The 23,078-nt window shown below is 47.0% G+C and overlaps 2 protein-coding genes across 4 annotated transcripts in view; both read left to right on the forward strand.

The window, feature by feature from the left end:
- The window catches only part of SNX31 (sorting nexin 31), a 75,371-nt gene that overhangs the window by 23,591 nt on the left and 28,702 nt on the right, over nt 1–23,078 (forward strand). The window lies entirely within an intron of this gene.
- Nucleotides 17,869–20,715, forward strand: LOC142070740 (uncharacterized). Its single transcript, XM_075124718.1, has 2 exons — nt 17,869–19,590; nt 20,179–20,715. Exons 1-2 carry the CDS (start codon nt 19,008–19,010, stop codon nt 20,712–20,714), a joined length of 1,119 nt encoding a protein of 372 aa, XP_074980819.1. The 5' UTR covers nt 17,869–19,007; the 3' UTR covers nt 20,715.

Here is a 23,078-nt window from a genome sequence, read left to right on the forward strand (position 1 = left end):
GTTTAGTTTGGCTCTTAAATACCACAGTGAGAAGCTCTTTCCGAAGGGACTCTTTGTCTTTGGCTATGGAAAGCATCTACCTGTTGTATGACCATAATCCTAATAGTTGTAGAAATTCCTGAGAGGAAGTTATGCTTGAAAGAATTTCATAATGTGACAATTAATGTTTAATTTTAACTTTATTGCTCATTTCATATTTGTTGTGAATTTTAGGGCTAGCAAGATTACAGGTAGTTGTGTAAAGAAGCATTCCACACAAAGCATAGACAAAAAGAAAAGGAGTACTTGTGGCACCTTAGAAACTAACCAATTTATTTGAGCATAAGCTTTCGTGAGCCACAGCTCACTTCATCGGATGCATACTGTGGAAAGCATAGACAAATTCTTTCACAATAAAAATGTGGCTTATTTACTACGTCCTTTTTTTTTTTATTTCCATACCAGGAAAGGTTCTTGTCAGTGAGCAAAGCAGCACTCTATATTTGAGAGTTAGGGCGCGTCTTCACAAGTAATATTAAAGCACTGCTGTGGCAGTGCTTTAACATGGCTGTGTAGCTGCTGCACAGCGCTATAAAAAACCCACCTCCACGAGGGGAATAGCTCCCAGCGCTGGTGCACTGTCTACACTGGTACTTTACAGCACTGAAACTTGCCGCGCTCTGGAGGGTTTTTTTCATACCCCTGAGCGAGAAAGTTGCAGCGCTGTAAAGTGCCAGTGTAGACAAGCCCTTAGAGATTTATTTAGGGAAGGACATAGCATCTTAAGGCATGGCTACACTTGCAGATGTAGAGCGCTGTGAGTTAACAAGCCCTTGGAGGGCGCAGTAGGGAAAGCGCTGCCATGTGTTCATGCTGTCAGCTGCAATTGCACTGGTGTGGTCACATTTGCAGCACTTGCAGTGGCATTGGGAGTGGTGCATTATGGGCAGCTATCCCCCCAGAGCACCTCTTCCCATTCTGGCCCTGTGGCTTGTGGGAAGGTGGTGCAGGGGGCGGGGCATCCTGGGTCCTGTCCCAATGCCCTGTGATACATCGCTTTGCATCCCAGTGATCCCTGTGCTTCTGTCCACATTTGGCGCCATCTTTCAACGTTTTTTGTACTGCGCGCTCTGTTTTCCCTTTCAGCCTGTGGGAATGGAGCCCGAAGTGCTGAGGAATATGCTGATGGGTCTCACCATCACGTCATGTTTGGCAGTCGAGTTGCTCCTTAAGCTACAAACTGACAGTGAGGAGTCCGCTGATGTCGACTCACGTAACGCATATGACACGAGATTGCTTGTGGCATTCATGGACTTGCTCACCACCTATGGAACGCCGCTTTTGGGCTCGGAAAACAAACACTGCGTGGTGGGATCACATCGTCATGCAAGTCTGGGATGATGAGCAGTGGCTGCAGAACTTTCAGATGAGAAAAGCCACTTTCATGGGACTGTGTGAGGAGCTCGCCCCAGCCTTATCGCACGAGGACGTGAGATTGAGAGCTGCCTTGCCAGTGGAGAAGTGGGTGGCTACTGCAGTCTGGAAGCTGGCAACTCCTGACAGCTACTGATCGGTTGCTAACCAGTTTGGAGTGAGAAAGTCCACCGTTGGAATTGTCTTGATGCAAATTTGCAGGGCCATTAATCGCATCCTGTTTAGAAGAACACTGACTCTGGGTAACGTGCATGACATTTTGGCTGGCTTTGCACAAATGGGTTTCCCTAACTGCGGAGGGGCGATAGATGGGATGCGTATTCCAATTCTGGTACCAGCCCACCTAGCCTCCGAGTACATTAATCGGAAGGTTCTCCAGGCGCATGTGGATCACTGTGGGCGTTTCATTGACGTTAACGCAGGCTGGCCCGGAAAGGTGCATGATGCACGCATCTTTCGGAACACTGGCCTGTTCAGGAAGCTGCAAGGCGGGATTTTCTTCCCGGACCAGAAGATCACTGTAGGGGAAGTCAAAATGCCCACTGTGATCCTTGGAGACCCCGCTTACCCATTAATGCCATGGCTCATGAAACCCTACACAAGGAGCCTTGACAGCAGCAAGGAGCGGTTCAACAACAGGCTGAGTCGGTGCAGAATGACTGTGGAGTGTGCTTTTGGCCGTTTAAAGGGCCTGTCTGTACGGGAAGCTGGACTTGGCCGATGACCACATCCCCGCAGTTATATCCGCGTGCTGTAGCCTCCATAACATTTGTGAAGGGAAGGGTGACAGATTCACTCAGGCATGGAACTCGGAGGTTCAACACCTGGAGGCTGAATTTGAACAGCCAGAGAGCAGGGCCATTAGAGGGGCCCAGCACGGGGCTGCAAGGATTAGGGATGCCTTGAGGGAGCAATTTGAGGCTGAAAGCCACCAGTAATGTTTGATGCCCTGCACAGGAGTGAGGAGTGGTGATTCCAAAGTTAGTAGGAATCTGTGTTTGCTACACTGACTTGCAGTGCCTGTTGCTTTCCTGGGCTATGGTATCTTTTACTTAATGCAATAATAAGAATGTTTTCAAAGCCAAAAAATCCATTTATTGAAAAGAAACACAACTGCTTGGGAAACAGAAAGGTCAAGGGGATGGGGTGGGGAACAGTTCAATCACAGATTTGCGTATGTCCTGTTCTCATACTCAGCCTTCCTGTCTGGAGTGCGGTGCAATGAGTGCTGCACTTCAGGCTGGCTAATATGCATGGTGATGGGGGTTGAGTGCAGAGGGTAAGGGTCGTAGTTTGCAGGGCTTGGTGGTGAAGCGACAGGTGTTGGAGGCAGCTGGTGGGGGAAAGTGGGTTGGAGGTGACACGGGGGCACAAGGGAAAGCCCCAAAATGGTGAGTAAGCACAGGGGCAAGGGGAACTGATTGTTTCACAGCCGTACTGTCCTCTAGGTTTGTGTACCTTGGGGAGAGCTAACATCTGCAGGGGGCCCCTATACTGAACACTGTCCCCACATTTTCCACAGGAGTTTGTCCTGGAAGATATCTCGCTGCTGAGGGTGACCTGGGAAGCAAGGGAGGGTTTTCTACTAAAATGCGGCTTCCACCCTGACCCATATGCAGCTTGCCTGTGTGCAGCAATGGTCCTCCCGCCCCCCTCCCCCACCCGGCATAGTGGCGCAGACATGTTAGCCTTACTGGGACAAGTAGTATAGTAGCTCTCCCAAGGAACCTACGCACACGCATTGCCCAGCTTCTGCATGAGACCTTTGAAGAGATCACTGAGGCTGATTACCGCGATGTGAGAGAGCACATCAACGCCCTATTCCACATCTAGATATGCATCCAGCCCTAACCATCCTCGCCCCAAGAGTCAGCACCGAACAACTTTCTTCCCAAAATAAAGGCCGCTTACCGGGCACCTCCTCTGGTGTTTGTCCTTCCCCAAGCACCGGCTGCTGTGACTGGCTACCTTCCTCCTGGCTGCACGCATCTAGGGATGGCAGGGTGTCTTCCTCCTCCTCAGCACCCTTGCTTCTGCTTTTCTCCTCCTCTTCCCGCCTTGTTGATCCGGGCTCTGAAGTGTCCAGGGTGGTCCTTGGAGTGGAAGTGGGGTCGCCCCCAAGTATCGCATCCAGATCTTTGTAGAAACAGCAGGTCGCAGAGGCAGCACCGGAGCAGCTGTTTGCCCTATGGCCTTTGTGGTAGGCATTCCACAGTTCCTTCACTTTAATCCTGCACTGCAATGTATCTCGATCATGGCCCCTTTCCATCATGTCCCTTGATATCTGCCCGAAGGTATCGTAATTCCTATGGCTGGAGCGCAGCTGGGACTGGACAGCTTCCTTCCCCCAAACACTGATGAGGTCCAGCACCTTGCCATTGCTCCGTACTGGGGATCGCCTGGCACGTGGAGGCATGGTCACCTGGAAAGATTCACTGAGAGCACTCCACACCTTGCTGAGCAAACAGGAAGGGGATTTTCAAAATTCCCAGAGAATTTAAAGGGCGGGTCTGACGGTTGGTCACCTGAGGTCAAGGCAGGCAGTAGAGTTCAAAGTGATGACCAGAGAGGCTAGAACAGGCATTGTGGGTCACTTCTGGAGGCCGATCAGAGCGCATTAACCGACCAGGGCGTCCACACTGCGCAGCAAGCATTATTCTTCTCTTCGAGGTGGAGTACCAGGAGCGCTCCAGCCACGGTGTCCGGGCGCTCTATGTGCCTTGCCAGTGTGGACGCATAGTAAGTTAGGGCGCCCGGGGCTGCTTGAATGCGCTCTAACTTGCAAGTGTAGCCATGCCCTTAGGCTCTGATCCAAAGCCTTTAAAAACAGCAGAATGACTCCTGTTGATTCCCTTCACAGGGCCCTTATCTTGCCATTTCCCCCCTCAACTATTAATTTCTGATAGTAAGCCTTTTCTATCAGAGCTCTGGTGGAAAAAACTTTGCCACTATATTGTCTTAAATGGGGGAGGAGGCACTGGATTTGGAATGAATACTAATTTCTCCCTACTGTTACTCACACCTTCTTGTCAACTGTCTGTAATGGGCCACTCTCATTACTACTTCAAAAGTTATTTTTCCTCCCTTGGTATCCTGCTGTTAATTGATTTATCTTGTTAGACTGACCTCACACTTGATAAGACAACTCCCATCCTTCCGTGTATTTATATCTGCTCCTGTATTTTCCACTCCATGCATCTGATGAAGTGGGTTCTAGCCCACAAAAGCTTATGCCCCAATAAATTTTAGTCTCTAAGGTGCCACAAGGACTCCATTGTTTTCGCTGACACAGACTAACACGGCTACCACTCTGAAACATATTCCTACATGTGTATTGCAAGTGTTGAAACTGGCTATCTGTATGGTGGTGTGAATTACTTCTTTGGTTTGGGGAACATCTGATGCGGGGTAATGTTTCTAACTGATTGTACGGTCAAATACATTTATTAAAGTACACAGTAAGAGATACTGAACACCACATAGTCAGTTGCTTCCTACATGTCATGGTAGGTTGAAATAAATCTTAAAAGTTTTAATACAAAGTCAGTGTATCCTCGCTACACACAATCAAGAGACCTTTCTGTTCCACTTTGGAATGTCTTGTTTCTTGTGCTGAGTTTTTAAGTTTTCTGCCTGGCAAAGATACTAGTTCCACAACATTTTTGTTTACAACTTCATCTTATAATTATTAGACTTACACAAAGTGATTTCTTCATCATGCACATAGCAATAGTGCTGGGTATGTTCTTTCATTATTGGGAAGAGCTGGATTCTGGGTCAGACCAGAAAGCTGTGTGAATGACTAAAGTCCATTCTCTGTCATTATCTGTACTTAAGTGCCTTTAATTGGTGTAAATAAATGCTTAACAGACATTCACTTAAATATTAAAGAATCTTGCTTAACAACATGGCGTTTGGTTGAGATGCTCCAAATATTTAATAGCACAATCAATGCCTTGTAAAAATGTTTTATGGTAAAGGAATTCTGTAATAGTTTTGAAAAAAATGAATAAACTTGATCTTTCATATGTCCCTGTAGCGTCCTCATTTCCATTGCTACATCTTTAAGACTTGCAGGCATCATTTATTGTGTCTTGCATGATACTAAGGGCTAGTCTACACTGGCAACACTAAAGCGATGCCGCCATAGTGCTTTAACGGGCCTTGTGTGGTCACGGCGCAGTGCTGGGAGACAGCTCTCCCAGCGTTCTAAAAAAATCACCTCCGCAAGGGACAAAGCCACCAGTGCTTGGAGCGTGGCTCCCAGCGCTGGTGCACTGTTTACACTGGTGCTTTACAGCGCTGAAGCTTGATGCACTCGGGGGTGTGTGTATTTTTTCACATCCCTAAGTGAGAAAGTTGCTGCACTGTAAATTGCCAGTGTAGACAAGCCCTTAGAAGGGGAAACACAGGGCTGGCCTTACCATGAGGTGAACTGAGGCGGCCGTCTCAGGTGCCAGACTGTGGGGGGGGGCACCACTAGGACTCAGAGTGTAGAAAATTGTGTCTGCTGCTGGTGCATATGTATTCTCTCTGCTCTGGATGCACAGAGATGGTGGAGTGCTGTGCTAGAGGAAGGAGGGCACAAGAGACATAACAGGCAGGCAGGAGAAAAGGTGAGAGGGAATAACAGAAAGCAGCAGGAACTGTAGGGAGAGGTAGGAGGAGAAGGAGCCTTTTATGTACCTCTCTAGCACTCCCAGGAGCCTGGACTGATTAACACCAGCTTCTCGGGGAGCTTTCTGTTTCCTGCTGCTTCCCTGAACCCTGAACGAATGACTTTAATAGTGTGTTTTGTAACAACAACAGAACCTAGTGAAAATGTCCCTGCAATGGTGACTGTCAGAGAGCATTTTCTAGAATTTATTGACATTGATGATACTACAGGAGCTGGTATGACAAATGTGCTTCTTAAAAAGTTGGAAGATACGGGAATTGCAATAGCTGATGTGAGAGGTCAGGGCTATGATAATGGTGCCAGCATGAGAGGAAAGAACAGAGGAGTGCAGACACAGATCCAAGGGTTTAAACCCTCAATCTTTTTTTGTCCCATGCAGTTCTCATTCATTGAACTTGGTGGTCAGTGATGCAGCATCAGCTTCTAGTGAGGCTGCTGAATTTTTAATGTAATTCAAAGCATCTATGTATTTTTCTCTGCATCAACTCATCAATGGCAAATTTTGAAGCAACATCTGGGAACATCCTCTCTGAAGCTGAAACCACTGAGTGCCACATGATGGGAAAGTTGAGTGGAGGCAAGAGAGCCTATCAAACACCAAATTGGGAAGATAGATGATGCCATAGTTGCCATTATGGAGGATAATGCTATGACAGGAGCTGTTTGTGGGAGAACAGTGGCAGAGGGAAATGGAATCACCAGAAACATGCATAACTTCAAATTTCCGTGTGGCTTAGTGTTGTGGCATGACATACTGTTTGAAATAAATGTAGGCAAGAGACTCCAAGGTGTCGACCTTGATATATCTGGAGCAATGGAACAACTGGACAAAGCAAAGTCATACCTACAGTCTTACCGGTCAGATGAGGGATTTCAAAACATTCTGAAGAGTGCACAGAAGTTGGCAGAGGAATTTCACACTGAAGCTATTTTCCCACCCATTCAAGAATACAGGAGTCACCGAAGAAGACGACATTTTGATTATGAGGCACGGGATAATCCCATAAAAGACCCCAAACAACAATTCAAAGTTGAATTATTTAACCGGGTGCTAGATTGTGGAATACAGTCAGTTGAACGTTTCATGCAGCTCAAGGAACGCAGCAGTATATTTGGGATGTTGTATGATATTCCAGAACTCCTTGCTATACCTGAAGAAGACCTACACCAGCAATGCAGGGCACTAGAGACACTGTTGACTCATGATGACATGCGCAATATTGATGCGAGTGATTTAGGTGCTGAACTGAAAGCCCTTTCAAGATCCATTTCTGCAGGATCAACTCCAAAGGCTGTTCTGGAATATATGTGCACAAATAAGATGACTACCCTCTTTCCAAATGCTTTTGTTCAAATCTTTGCAACCAAGAAGGCATGGAAAGCACCACTTTGATTATTCAAAGAGATAAAAATGCCAGTGTTTACTATGCAGACAAGAAAAGTTCCATTTGCTGTTCAGGCGTTTGAAAGTTAAGTGTTACTTAAAATTTTTGAACAAGGCATTTTAAGTTGTTAGTTCTCCTTTATTTGGGTAGGTAGCAGAGCAGTACCATGAGAGGAGTAGAACAGGAAGAAGGCAGAATTGAGACCTTTCAAAGTTTTGGTCCAAGTGAGAGGGCATGGGGGTGTCATTTGAGCTCCCCGCCTGAGGTGCCAGAATGTTGTGGGCTGGCCCTGGGGAAACATAAACAGGTGATGCGGTAGTGTTTTAAGGCTATGTCTACACTATAAACTTCGGTCAACAAGTTACATTGGCATAAAGCCACCACAGTTAGTATATTGCTTGTGAATGTGCATACTTGGCTCCATGTGTCTGGTGTGTGTACAAGCACTCCTGGTGAGTACACTGATGCACAGCACAGTGCACCATGATATCCCAATGTGCAATTTGCCACTGACCCACACAGTCTTTTGGGAAGTTTTTTGGCAATGCATGCTGAGGCTGAAACGCTCCCAGTCATGCCTGGGTGACAAGGGGGCAGCTTCTCAGTATGCAATTGTCTCCATCCCATAAGGTCATCTATATCCCATAACTTTTGTGCCTTTTTTCAAAATCTCACAAACCCGTGCAGTCCTCCTCACTGTCCACCATCTCTGTCAGAAGCATGGACTCTGCACAGCTCTGCAGTATTGTCATAAGTATTGCAAGCACAAGACACCCGATCATCCAGTTTTAGCAGAGCTGCACTAAATGAAAGAGTGGGGAATAGGATGATTTTTTTGGAGGACAGATTGCTGTGGGACAAGCGAGAACCAATTCAAGGTTGTCGGTGGGGTTTATGGAGCAGCTGCAGCTAGTGGAGCACTGCTTCTGGGCTCAAGAAATGAGCACTGACTGTTGGGATTGTATTGTAATGCGGGTTTGGGATGACCAATGGCTGCAGAACTTTTGGAGGCATGAGGTCACATTCCTGGATCTGTGGGCCAAGCTCGCTCCAGCCCCCAGTGCAGGGATGCCAAACTGAGAGCTGCACAGAGAGTGGAGAAGCAAGTGGTGATTTCTGTGTGGAATTTTACAGCACTGGATTTCTCCTGGGTCAGTGGGAAGTCCTTTTGGAATTGGAAAATCTACTGTGGGGGGGCTTTGTCATGCAAGTGTGCAGGGCCATTAATCGCCTCCTACTGCACAGGACTGTGACTCTGGGTGATATTCAGGACATAGTGGAGGGGTTTGCAAAAGTGGGATTCCCAACCTGCGATGGGGCAATAGACAGCACACATCTCTCTCTCAGCACCAGACCACCTTGCTACAAAGTACAGTCACGGAAAGCACTACTTTTCCATGGTTATGGAAGCACTGGTGGACCACCAGGGATGCTTCACTGACATCAGCGTATGCTGGTCAGAGAAGGTGTGTGACACTCGCTCACATCTCTAAGAAAATAGGACTGTTTGGAAAGGTACAAGCAGATTACTATTGGGGAATTTTGAAGTGCCAATAGTGATCTTGGGGGACCAAGCCTGCCCTTTACTACTTTGCCTCAGGGAACTGTACACCAGCCACCTTGACAGCACCAAGGAAAGATTAAGCTATTGGCCCAGCAGGTGCAGAATGACAGCTGAATGTGGTTTTTGGTAAATAGAAGGGACGCTTGTGTTGTTTACTTACAAGATTGGATCTCAGTGAGAAAAATATCCCAATGGTTAGAGCAGTCCATTCTGTTCCATATATCTGTGAAGCCAAGGGGGAAAAGTTGCTGCCAGGGTGGAGATGGAACAGGTGTCTGAGTTTGAACAGCCAGACACAAGGGCTATCAGATCAGAGCAGAGCTATACAACTGAGGGAGGCTTTGAAAGAGCATGTTAACAGTGAGCCAGAGGAATACATTGTGGTGTACTGTGCTCTGCGTGGTCCTGCTATTTTGGCGCCTGTTAGGAAATGTGTGGTGCTTGATGTACTTGTGTGAATAAGATACTGTCAATGCACCTATTAATTTTGAGGTGCTTGCTGTACATTCGTTTGTCACTGATCCTATGAGTTGTCACGCTGCATGGTAACAAGTAATTGGTTGCTTGCAGAACTGCTAGATATTCTGCAGACTATGCTGTGAACTAATGAAGATGAATTGTGTTCCAAAAAATAAATTTTGTTCTGTCACAGAATGAGTGAAAAGAAAAATATCTGCAATTTAAATGGTAAATACATATAAAAACGTAATAAATTAATACAACAGAACTTATGAAAGAGAATGAACATGCATGCTGACTTTAGCGACATATTCAGTGAATTGTGAAAGCCAAGCTTGGTGTAGGTGTAGCTGTGCTTGTCCTTAGTGTCTCCCGAGATGGGATGATAGGGATAGGACAGTGGCCCCTGACACCATGTAGAATATTGAGGGGGTTGGGGTGGAGATGATGTAGGGAGGTGCTTCAGTGGAGTTCTCCATGGACTGCACAGGGAGGCAAGCCCAGGATTGTTGAACCTGAAGGATTGAAGTGATCATGTCTCCATGCAGAGCACTGTAAGAACACTATTAGAACACTATGTCCAGTTCTGGTGTCCATACTTCATACTCCAGTGGAAATACTGGAGAGAGTTTGAAGGAGGTCCACAAACATGATCTAGGGGTGGAAAACAAACCTTACAATGTGAAGCTTAAGCACCGTAATTTAAAGTCGTTATGTCAAGATTAGATATCTTTCTAAAAGTTATGCTTTAATCCAGTTTCTGGGAGAAATTCTATGTCCCACGATGGGAGGGGGAGTGTCTGGGATCGTCATGATGGTCCCTTCCAGCCTTGGAATCTCCTCGGTTCATCCCCTTCCTTTCCTTCATGGACATGGGGAGGACAGGATTGCAGGCATTACCCTCAGTATGCTCATAACACTCACAGCTCTGCATTCAGACAGTGATTATAAACAAATCTCATGCTTCAGAGTTTGTTGGTCATCTCCAGGGTCAGGAAGGGTTTTTTTCCCCTGACACACAATTGGCCAGATGTATTCTGGGTTTTGTTTTGGATTTTTTTGGCTTCCTCGGAAGCATCAGAGACTGACTACAGCTTGAGAGGAGAAACTGGACAGGATGGACCAATGCTTCGAAGTGATACAGAGAATCCTCTTTCTTAGATACTTGGTTGGTATATCTTGCTCCCAGTGCTTGGGATTAAACTGATCATTAGACTTGGAGTTAAGAAGGAATTTCCCCGCAGGTTAGATTGTCAGGGATCTTGAGGAGAGGATTGCCTTTCTTTTCAGCGTGGATTGCCTGCTAGGACCAGCTGGGCATATTTCACCTCCTCAGTTCCTTGCCATAGCTGAGGCCTGGGTGGCACCTTGGTCTCTCCTCTTTGCCTGCGGAACACAACAGTTGTCTCCTAAGGACTGAAATGCTTAAATTTAACTAAAGTCATTGGGCTTAATATAGGATCATTTAGGTGAAATTTAACAGCCTGTGATATACAGGAGGTCAGACTAGATGATCTAACAGTCCCTTCCAGCCTAAAAATCTATGAAACATTGATCTGACCTGCTGTACTATTCTCATAATTTCCATCCTTTAGTAAATTTTGATATTTCAGAATTTTTCATCCTGAATCAGGATGAAAAGTTAAAATATTCAAATGCAGCATTGTGAAAAATTGCAATCTGAAGATGTCAAAACATTTAGTTTTGGCTTGGTTTGACTTTAATCTGTGTCCCCCTAAGATGCTGCAGTGCCTCATGGGAGCGGCAGTTTGGGTGCTCCTTCCCTCCGTTCTCCTATATGGGCTTGACTCCCTGTTTGCAACTCCCATAATGCACTGCAGCAGCTCAGCCAGAGGGGAGGCTGCTGTATGCAGTATCAGTGGCTCAGCTAGGGAAATTGGCCTATAGAGGGGAATGGGAGTGTGAGGTACCAGACCTACAATTCCAATAAGGCACTGCATCAGCTTAGGTGAGACATATTAATATTGATGCTACACAAAATGTAATATTTAATTTTTAACTTAACAATGGAAAATTCCCCCCCCCCCCCCCAAAAAAAAAAAAAAAAGTTCAGTAAACTCAAAACTTTTCCAGGGAAAACTGATTGTGCAGAAACTGCTTTGTTCCATCAAAAACATATTTTGATGGAGAATTCCTGGCCAGCTCTACTCAATAACTTATTGTTCTGGATTCTTGTGTTAATAAATTATCGGATTGTATAGTGATGAGGGGGAAGCAGATGTTATTTGCAGTTCAAAATTTTTTACTACTGGTGGTAGTAGTAGCAACTCTAAGGGAGAAGGATTTGGACATTGTGGGGTGGGGGCAGGAGGGAATGTCCCTTTTTTAATATGAAGTGTTTCATGTGATCTTGGGAATCTACAGATGAATGTATTTCAGAGACTAGAAGACCTAGGGAATACAGAGAGGGGTAGTGGCGTAAATACTAAAGGGTGAGGTTGCCAAATTATTAGCTTTTTTAAAAAAAAGGCGGGGGGGGGCAAAAAAGACAAACATGAAGTTGGAGTCTGGAGAAAGTTTCTGGGCTTTGAGTAAATGGGGCAGCGCCTTTGTTCCTCTCCTCAAATAAAATTAAAACAACAGCATAGAATAAGAACTAAATGACTAATCACTCAGGTGATTGCATCACTGCTGTAGCCTGGCCGTGCTTTACTCCCAAAGTTGTGGACTTTTAAATTACAAACACATTTGTTTTTCTGTGTTATGGAGATGAATGTAATTTGTATTCCCTTTCCAGCTATGATAAAACTGTTCCCAATATGTCAGGAATAAATTAACCCCAAATTCCCTTAGCACTTTCACAGCTATCGGGGGAATATATGTTTTACAATGCTATTTCCTCCTTTTGCTTTTACATAAGTAGGCTTTTTGTCTGTACTGTAGTTAGCTGAACATGGATATGACAAACACGTAAGATGTTAAATTAAAGTATGGAGATTTTGGTTTTGACCTTTTTTTTGGGCAAAGATGGTCTGAGTTTTCACCCAAAAGCTTTTAACATGCAGGTGAACTTCCTGGGGGGAGAAAAGCAGCCACTCTGTTGTAGTAAATTTTCCAAATGGAGATGAGGAAATGGAGATCTTCTTACAGAAATACTGTAAAATGAAACAATTGCGTGTAGTTTTAGTGGAGACAGATGGGTGTGGAGTTAAGACAGCAAACAAGGAAACTATGTATTATGCAGTTCCAGAGTGACTCAATGTGGTCATTCCAGTTGTGGTAGGTTTTCTCCATATTTTTCTGTCTTTGCACTTGCCTCCCTCCTTTTAGCAGATACCCAAATTAACCTGTCCACTGGCTCAGTATCTAGTCCAGTGCTTCTCAAGCTATGTGATGTGGGGGACCGGCAATTTTTTTTTTTTCCAATATGCGCGCAGACCGGCAGCTGATGGCTCGTGGACTGGCAGCAGTCCACGGACCACCACTTTGAGTAGCACTGATCTAGTCCTCAAGAAAAATAACTAACTTAGTGGCTTATCCTCCAGTAAATGCGAATGTTATAATTGGGACTCAGCAGCAAGCTGAAACTGTTGTGCCAACGCCCTGTGGTTTCTGCAGCAGATTTAGGTAAATTTTAATTCAGCTACTCAGTTCTAGTTCTAGTTTAATTCAGCAACATCTAGCTCTTTTAGATGTACAGAAGAAAAGTTCTCTGAAAGGGCCCTACAAAAGACAGTATTTGTCTCCATTTTACAGGGGGGAAACTGAGGCACAGGGGTGATGTGACCTGTGCAAGGTCAGCCTCCAAACTGGTAATAAATCTGGGAGAAAACCTCAAGTCTCTTGACTTAATCCAGTGCACTTTCCCCTAGTCTATTAAAACAGATAATGCACCCCATACACTATCCCTTGTGGTGTCTGAGGTGTGGTTTTTTTTGTTTGTTTGTTTTTTTTTTAATACCAAAGACATCTTCGTTTATACCCTTAAATTTTCAATGTTTGGCTAATTTTTGTATTGAAGATACAGTAGCTGAATGTGGATGGAGGGGAACCTGGAGATCAACAGCTGGGCAGGGAAAAGTTGGTAATTCTGAGATTCAGGAAGGTGGGCAACAGTTTAGGTGTTGGGCAGTTTGGAGGTAGCTGAATCTTCTGACGCAAGAGGGGATGCCGCTCCTCTTTCCCTCACCCTCCTGGACAGGTGACTGGACATTGTGGGTGAGATCCTGTGCTTAGCCTCCAAGAGGCATAGCACCAACCTCTCCACCCAGGTGAAGCAGGGCTAAGGTAGCTTTAGGCCACTTTTTCACCCACCTGATCCTGGGCCACTGCAGGGGCTGGAGTGACCACTAGTGTTATTTAGACAGCTCTGTCTAAATTAATGGCAGCCTATTCCTGCGATTCAGTCTTCATTAAAAATTGCTAGTGATGGCGAATTCACCACAGCTCTTGGTAAGTTGTTCCAATGGTTAATTATCCTTTACAGTTTAATAATAATAATTAATAAAAAAGCCTTATTTCCAGTCTGAATTTGTTTAGCTTCAACTTCTAGCCATTGGCTTGTGTTATCTTTTTGTCTGCTAGACTGAAGAGCCCGTTATCTAATGCTTGTTCCCCGTGTAGATAGTTATAAACTGTAATCAAGTCACCCCTTAACTTTTTCAAGAAGCTGAATCTATTTAGCATAAAGAGAGTCTGACACTATCAGGCATGTTTTGTAATCTTTTAATCATTCTCCTGGTTCTTCTCTGAACCCCCTCCAATTTATCAACATCCTTCTTGAATTGTGAACACCAGAATTAGACATTCTGTTCCTGCAGCGGTCATATCAGTGGGAGGAAAAAAATCATCCTTACTCCTACTCAATGTTCTCATTTGTACATCCAAGGAGCACATTAACCCTTTTGGCCATGGCATTGTACTGGAAGCTGGTGTTCAGCTGATTTTTTCACCATGGCCGCCACATCAGAGTTGCTGCTTCCTGGAATGGAGTACCCCATCCTGTAAGTACGGCCTAAATTCTTTGTTCCTGGATGTATGACTTTATATTTAGCCATATTGAAATGCACATTTGCTTGTGCAGCTTACCAAGTGCCGGAGACCAGGACATGGGCAGTCAGGCCTAGTGGTTGGAACAGGAGTCCAAAGTCAGGAATCAGAGCCATGGGCTCAGAGCTGGGTTACCTGGAATGAGGCAAGGCTGGGGCCGAGGCAAGGCTGGGGCCAAGGCAAGAGCTATCACTAGTGTGGACAAATGCTTTGAGAAGCCACTGCAGAGCTGCTGCCGCTGGGGTTAAGAGCCAGTCTGCTGACTCTTCCAGCCAATCAGGCCGCCTACTACAGGCCAGCTGTGCGTGTTAGGTTGCTTGCAGACTGGCTCTGCTGCAAGCCCTGATTCCTTACACCAAGTGGTCCATATCACTCTGTCCTCTTCTTTACTTACCATTGCTACAATCTTTGTGTCACTTGCAAACTTTATCAGTGATGATTTGAATTTCTTCCGGGTCATTAATAAAGATATTAAATAGAATCATAAAATATCAGGGTTGGAAGGGACCTCAGGAGGTCATCTAGTCCAACCCCCTGCTCAAAGCAGGACCAATCCCCAACTAAATCATCCCAGCCAGGGCTTTGTCAAGCCTGACCTTAAAAACTTCTAAGGAAGGAGATTCCATCACCTCCCTAGGTAACGCATTCCAGTGTTTCACCACCCTCCTAGTGAAAAAGTTTTTCCTAATATCCAACCTAAACCTCCCCCACTGCAACTTGAGACCATTACTCCTTGTTCTGTCATCAGCTACCACTGAGAACAGTCTAGATCCATCCTCTTTGGAACCCCCTTTCAAGTAGTTGAAAGCAGCTATCAAATCCCCCCTCATTCTTCTCTTCCGCAGCCTAAACAATCCCAGTTCCCTCAGCCTCTCCTCATAAGTCATGTCTTCCAGTCCCCTAATAATTTTTGTTGCCCTTCGCTGGACGTTTTCCAATTTTTTCACATCCTTCTTGTAGTGTGGGGCCCAAAACTGGACACACTACTCCAGATGAGGCCTCACCAATGTCAAATAGAGGGAAACGATCACGTCCCTCAATCCGCTGGCAGTGCCCCTACTTATACATCCCAAAATGCCATTGGCCTTCTTGGCAACAAGAGCACACTGTTGACTCATATCCAGCTTCTCGTCCACTGTAACCCCTAGGTCCTTTTCTGCAGAACTGCTGCCGAGCCATTTGGTCCCTAGTCTGTAGCGATGCATGGGATTCTTCCGTCCTAAGTGCAGGACTCTGCACTTGTCCTTGTTGAACCTCATCAGATTTCTTTTGGACCAGTCTTGTGGCCCAAACCTCCTCAGTTTTCTTTTGACCCAATAGGTCCCTCTGTATCCTATCCCTACCCTCCAGTGTATCTACCTCTCCTCTCAGTTTAGTGTCATCTGCAAACTTGCTGAGGGTGCCATCCACGCCATCCTCCAGATCATTTATGAAGATATTGAACAAAACCGGCCCGAGGACCGACCCTTGGGGCACTTCACTTGATACCGGCTGCCAACTAGACATGGAGCCATTGATCACTACCTGTTGAGCCTGACAATCTAGCCAACTTTCTATCCACCTTATAGTCCATCCATCCAGCCCATACTTCTTTAACTTGCTGGCAAGAATACTGTGGGAGACCGTGTCAAAAGCTTTGCTAAAGTCAAGGAATAACACGTCCACTGCTTTCCCTTCATCCACAGAGCCAGTTATCTCATCATAGAAGGCAATTAGATTAATCAGGTATGACTTTCCCTTGGTGAATCCATGCTGACTGTTCCTGATCACTTTACTCTCTTCTAAGTGCTTCAGAATTGATTCCTTGAGGACCTGCTCCATGATTTTTCCAGGGACTGAGGTGAGGCTGACTGGCCTGTAGTTCCCAGGATTATCCTCCTTCTCTTTTTTAAAGATGGGCACTACATTAGCCTTTTTCCAGTCGTCCGGGACTTCCCCCGGTGGCCATGAGTTTTCAAAGATAATGGCCAATGGCTCTGCAGTCACATCCGCCAACTTCTTTAGCACTCTCAGATGCAGCACATCCGGCCCCATGGACTTGTGCTCGTCCAGCTTTTCTAAATAGTCCCGAACCACTTCTTTCTCCACAGAGGGCTGGTCACCTCCTCCCCATGCTGTGCTGCCCAGTGCAGTAGTCTGGGAGCTGATCTTGTTGGTGAAGACAGAGGCAAAAAAAGCATTGAGTACATTCTTTTTCCACATCCTCTGTCACTAGGTTGCCTCCCTCATTCAGTATGGGGCCCACACTTTCCTTGACTTTCTTCTTGTTGCTAACATATCTGAAGAAACCCTTCTTGTTACTCTTAACATCTCTTGCCAGCTGCAATTAAATAGCGTAGGCTCATTAATTAAATGATAGAAGCAAGGTTATCTTTGACCTTTGTGTAAACACATTTGCCACCGCTGGTGCTCCAGCAACTACTCATCACCTTACCCCTTCTCCTGAGGATTCTCCCCCTCTTTTCCAGGGCCCCACTGCATTGTGGGACATGAGACTGAACTGCATGGCGGAGTCCAGATCACTCCCATCATTGGCACCCAGAGGGAAACACAAGAGAAAGAAAGGGAAACCATTTGTTCAGTGACAAAATAAAAAACAAAAAGAAAATGAAGAACCAAAAAAAGGCAAAATAAAACTCTTAAAAACCTACTGAAAATTAAATGAAAATAACTAAAAATCTTCTCTCTCTCTTCAAGCACCATCACCCCGTGGAGGCGCGACTCTGCATAATGATGCAGCAGCAGCTTTTGGGGAGGGGCCATTGGTATTGGTAGCATGAGGTTGTCGTGGGGCCCAGTTCTGGACCCTCTCCATGTAAGCACTGCTCATGCACTTCAGAACCAATCTAGATGGGCGATGGGCAGAAAAAAATGCAGGGAGATCTGCAGCAATTCACAGGTCTTGCGAAGCTCGCGGGGAGTCTTCTGTGTGTGAATGCAGTGCTCACAGTGCAGTGTGAATGCAGTGCTCACCAAAACAGGACGCCGAGTATGGATGCTTGATTTACACCATTGTAACTTGCTCAGGTGTAATCCCACCGGTTCAAGTTGGAATGATACATTTTCTAATGTAGATTCAGCTTTAGTGCTCAACCACACTGGATGCAACTGGTGGCATCCAAAACATCCACTCTTGTCTACACTAGCAAGTTTTGTCGCCAAAAACTGGCTTTTGGCGACAAAACAGCAAGAGCATACACACTGCAATGTGACTTTTTTCGAACCCCCCTCTACTTTTGGTGACAAAACACTTCCAGTCTTGCAAGAGACTTTTTTGTCTTTTCCTCTCCCTTTATTGTCAACAAACATGCAGTGTAGACACCACAGGTTTTATTTTTCTCTATTTTATTGGCCTCCAGAAAGTATCCCACAATTCCCATGCTGCCGATCTGGTCAGTGGTTTGAACTCCGTTGCCCTGCAACCAACCCGCCACTCCCCCTTGCAAGCCCCGGGAATTTTAAATCTCATTGCCTGCTGGCTGGCTTCCCAGAGGAGCTTCCCAGGTGAGCTCGGCTGGCTATCGCACCAAATGCGCTCCCGCTTGGACCACCGCTGAGTTGTTGGATCTGATCAGTATATGGGGAGAGGAGTTTGTTCAGCCACAACTGCGAGTGACCTGGAAGAATCGGGACACATATGGGCAAATTTCTTGAGGCTTGTGCGAAAAGGGCTATGATCGGGACATGCAGCAGTGCAAAGCGAAGATAAAGGAGCAGAGGCAGGCGTACCATAAGGCACGGGAGGTGACCCATCACTCCGGTGATGCACCTAAGATGTGCCGCTTCTATAAGGAGCTGAATGCTATCCTCTTTGGTGACCCCACCTCCATCGCCGATAGCCCCGTGGATACTTCGCAGGCAGCAGAAAGAGGGGTAACCCACAGGCTGAAATTCTGGATGAAGATGTCGAGCTAGAAGAGGATGTGGCGCTCCCAGCGGGGTTGCCCAGTGGGGCAGGCAGCCAGAAACTTTTCTCCACTCCAGAAATGCTCAACGGGGAGCAGGAAGCAGATGAGATGCCAGGTAAGTTGCTGTGGCTTGTGTAGGGAATCAAAAAGTGGGAGGCAGGTAGTGTTTTCTGTGAGCTGGACATTGCCCTGTGTAGCTAATCTGCATGGCCAAGCAGGGTGTCGATAGACATTGCCCTGGTCTACACTAGGACTTTAGGTCGAATTTAGCAGCGTTAAATCGATTTAAACCTGCACCCGTCCACACAATGAAGCCCTTTATTTCGACTTAAAGGGCTCTTAAAATCGATTTCCTTACTCCACCCCTGACAAGTGGATTAGCACTTAAATCGACGTTGCCGGCTCGAATTTGGGGTACTGTGGACACAATAAGATGGTATTGGCCTCCGGGAGCTATCCCAGAGTGCTCCATTCTGACCGCTCTGGACAGCACTCTCAACTCAGATGCACTGGCCAGGTAGACAGGAAAAGAACCGCGAACTTTTGAATCTCATTTCCGGTTTGGCCAGCGTGGCAAGCTGCAGGTGACCATGCAGAGCTCATCAGCACAGGTGACCATGATGGAGTCCCAGAATCGCAAAAGAGCTCCAGCATGGACCGAACGGGAGGTACGGGATCTGATCGCTGTTTGGGGAGAGGAATCCGTGCTATCAGAACTCCGTTCCAGTTTTCGAAATGCCAAAACCTTTGTGAAAATCTCCCAGGGCATGAAGGACAGAGGCCATAACAGGGACCCGAAGCAGTGCCGCGTGAAACTGAAGGAGCTGAGGCAAGCCTACCAGAAAACCAGAGAGGCGAACAGCCGCTCTGGGTCAGAGCCCCAAACATGCCGCTTCTATGATGAGCTGCATGCCATTTTAGGGGGTTCAGCCACCACTACCCCAGCCGTGTTGTTTGACTCCTTCAATGGAGATGGAGGCAATACGGAAGTAGGTTTTGGGGACGAAGAAGATGATGGTGAGGAGGAGGTTGTAGATAGCTCACAGCAAGCAAGCGGAGAAACCGGTTTTCCCGACAGCCAGGAACTGTTTCTCACCCTAGACCTGGAGCCAGTACCCCCCGAACCCACCCAAGGCTGCCTCCTGGACCCAGCAGGCGGAGAAGGGACCTCTGGTGAGTGTACCTTTTAAAATGCTATACATGGTTTAAAAGCAAGCATGTGAAAGGATTACTTTGCCCTGGCATTTGCGGTTCTCCTAGATGTAGTCCTAAAGCCTTTGCAAAAGGTTTCTGGGGAGGGCAGCCTTATTTCGTCCTTCATGGTAGGACACTTTACCACTCCAGGCCAGTAACACGTACTCGGGAATCACTGTAGAACAAAGCATTGCAGTGTATGTTTGCTGGCATTCAACCAAAATCCGTTCTTTATCTCTCTGTGTTATCCTCAGGAGAGTGAGATATAATTCATGGTCACCTGGTTGAAATAGAGTGCTTTTCTTCAGGGGACACTCAGAGGAGCCCATTCCTGCTGGGCTGTTTGCCTGTGGCTAAACAGAAATGTTCCCTGCTGTTAGCCACAGGGAGGGGAGAAGGTTGAGGGGGTAGTCACGCGGTGGGAGGAGGCAAAATGCGACCTTGTAACGAAAGCACATGTGCTATGTATGTAATGTTAACAGCAAGGTTTACCCTGAAAGAGTGTAGCCACTGTTTTATAAAATGTGTCTTTTTAAATACCGCTGTCCCTTTTTTTTTCTCCACCAGCTGCATGTGTTTCAATGATCACAGGATCTTCTCCTTCCCAGAGGCTAGTGAAGCTTAGAAAGAAAAAAAAACGCACTCGCGATGAAATGTTCTCCGAGCTCATGCTGTCCTCCCACACTGACAGAGCACAGACGAATGCGTGGAGGCAAATAATGTCAGAGTGCAGGAAAGCACAAAATGACCGGGAGGAGAGGTGGCGGGCTGAAGAGAGTAAGTGGCGGGCTGAAGACAGGGCTGAAGCTCAAAGGTGGCGGCAGCGTGATGAGAGGAGGCAGGATTCAATGCTGAGGCTGCTGCAGGACCAAACCAGTATGCTCCAGTGTATGGTTGAGCTGCAGCAAAGGCAGCTGGAGCACAGACTGCCACTGCTGCCCCTCTGTAACCAACCGCTCTCCTCCCCAAGTTCCATAGTCTCCACACCCAGACGCCCAAGAACGCGGTGGGGGGGCCTCCGGCCAACCAGTCACTCCACCACAGAGGATTGCCCAAAAAAAGAAGGCTGTCATTCAATAAATTTTAAAGTTGTAAACTTTTAAAGTGCTGTGCTTAAATTCTGTGTGGCATTTTCCTTCCCTCCTCCACCACCCGTCCTGGGATACCTTGGTAGTCATCTCCCTATTTGTGTGATGAATGAATAACGAATGCATGACTGTGAAGCAGCAATGACTTTATTGCCTCTGCAAGCAATGATTAAAGGGAGGAGGGGAGGGTGGTTAGCTTACAGGGAAGTAGAGTGAACCAAGGGGCGGGGGGTTTCATCAAGGAGAAACAAACAGAACTTTCACACCGTAGCCTGGCCAGTCATGAAACTGGTTTTCAGAGCTTCTCTGATGCGTACCGCGCCCTCCTGTGCTCTTCTAACCGCCCTGGTGTCTGGCTGCGCGTAACCAGCAGCTAGGCGATTTGCCTCAACCTCCCACCCCGCCATAAACGTCTCCCCCTTACTCTCACAGATATTGTGGAGCACACAGCAAGCAGTAATAACAGTGGGAATATTGGTTTCGCTGAGGTCTAAGCGAGTCAGTAAACTGCGCCAGCGCGCCTTTAAACGTCCAAATGCACATTCTACCACCATTCTGCACTTGCTCAGCCTGTAGTTGAACAGCTCCTGACTACTGTCCAGGCTGCCTGTGTACGGCTTCATGAGCCATGGCATTAAGGGGTAGGCTGGGTCCCCAAGGATACATATAGGCATTTCAACATCCCCAACAGTTATTTTCTGGTCTGGGAATAAAGTCCCTTCCTGCAGCTTTTGAAACAGACCAGAGTTCCTGAAGATGCGAGCATCATGCACCTTTCCCGGCCATCCCACGTTGATGTTGGTGAAAAGTCCCTTGTGATCCACCAGAGCTTGCAGCACTATCGAAAAGTACCCCTTGCGGTTTATGTACTCGGCGGCTTGGTGCTCCGGTGCCAAGATAGGGATATGGGTTCCGTCTATAGCCCCACCACAGTTAGGGAATCCCATTGCAGCAAAGCCATCCACTATGACCTGCACATTTCCCAGGGTCACTACCCTTGATATCAGCAGATCTTTGATTGCGTGGGCTACTTGCATCACAGCAGCCCCCACAGTAGATTTGCCCACTCCAAATTGATTCCCAACTGACCGGTAGCTGTCTGGCGTTGCAAGCTTCCACAGGGCTATCGCCACTCGCTTCTCAACTGTGAGGGCTGCTCTCATCTTGGTATTCATGCGCTTCAGGGCAGGGGAAAGCAAGTCACAAAGTTCCATGAAAGTGCCCCTACGCATGCAAAAGTTTCGCAGCCACTGGGAATCGTCCCAGACCTGCAACACTATGCGGTCCCACCAGTCTGTGCTTGTTTTCCGAGCCCAGAATCGGTGTTCCACAGCATGAACCTGCCCCATTAGCACCATGATGCATGCATTGGCAGGGCCCATTCTTTCAGAGAAATCTGTGTCCATGTCCTGATCACTCACGGGACCGCGCTGACGTCGCCTCCTCGCCCGGTATCGCGTTGCCAAGTTCTGGTGCTGCATATACTGCTGGATAATGCGTGTGGTGGTTAATGTGCTCCTAATTGCCAAAGTGAGCTGAGCGGCCTCCATGCTTGCCTTGGTATGGCGTCCGCACAGAAAAAAGGCGCGGAACGATTGTCTGCCGTTGCTCTGATGGAGAGAGGGGCGACTGACGACACGGCTTACAGGGTTGGCTTCAGGGAGCTAAAATCAACAAAGGGGGTGCCTGTACATCAAGGAGTATTTCAGGTAGGACTGCACGGAGGGTTCCAATAAGAAATGGTGCACCTAAGTTATCATTGTTATTGGAACAAGGAGGTTAGCCTGGCCTCTGATTGATACATGGCTAGATTTACTTCGCTGCACCTTCTCTGTGAGTGACTGCAGTGTGATCTAGACAGGGGAGGAGGCAAATGAGTACAAAACAAATCTGGTCTATTTCTTGTTCTGACCCACTCCATCTATCTTTTACATCTTTGGCTGGCAGCAGACGGTGCAGAAGGACTGCATGCCATCCACATCTCATGGCTGCTCGGCAGAAGATGGTACAGTACGACTGCTAGCCATCTTCATCTCTTGCCTGCCTGGCATAAGATGGTACAATACGACTGCTAGCAATCCTCATCTCTTGCCTGCCTGGCAGAAGATGGTACAGTACGACTGCTAGCAGTCCGTATCGCCTGCCCGCTCACCATAAGACGGTTCAATAGGACTGACTGCAGGACTAAAGAGAATGACCTGGTCAAGTCACTCCAAATTTAGTCCCTGCGCCCATGTCTGCCCAGGCGCTCCTGATCGACCTCACAGAGGCGACCAGGAGCACCTCAGACATGACGATGACGGCTACCAGTCGTACTGTACCGTCTGCTGCCACAAGGCAAGGGGTTGCTGCTACTGTGTAGCAATGCCGTACCGCGTC

The sequence above is a fragment of the Caretta caretta genome, chromosome 2 (genome assembly GCF_965140235.1).
Source record: "Caretta caretta isolate rCarCar2 chromosome 2, rCarCar1.hap1, whole genome shotgun sequence".
NCBI lineage: Eukaryota > Metazoa > Chordata > Testudines > Cheloniidae > Caretta > Caretta caretta.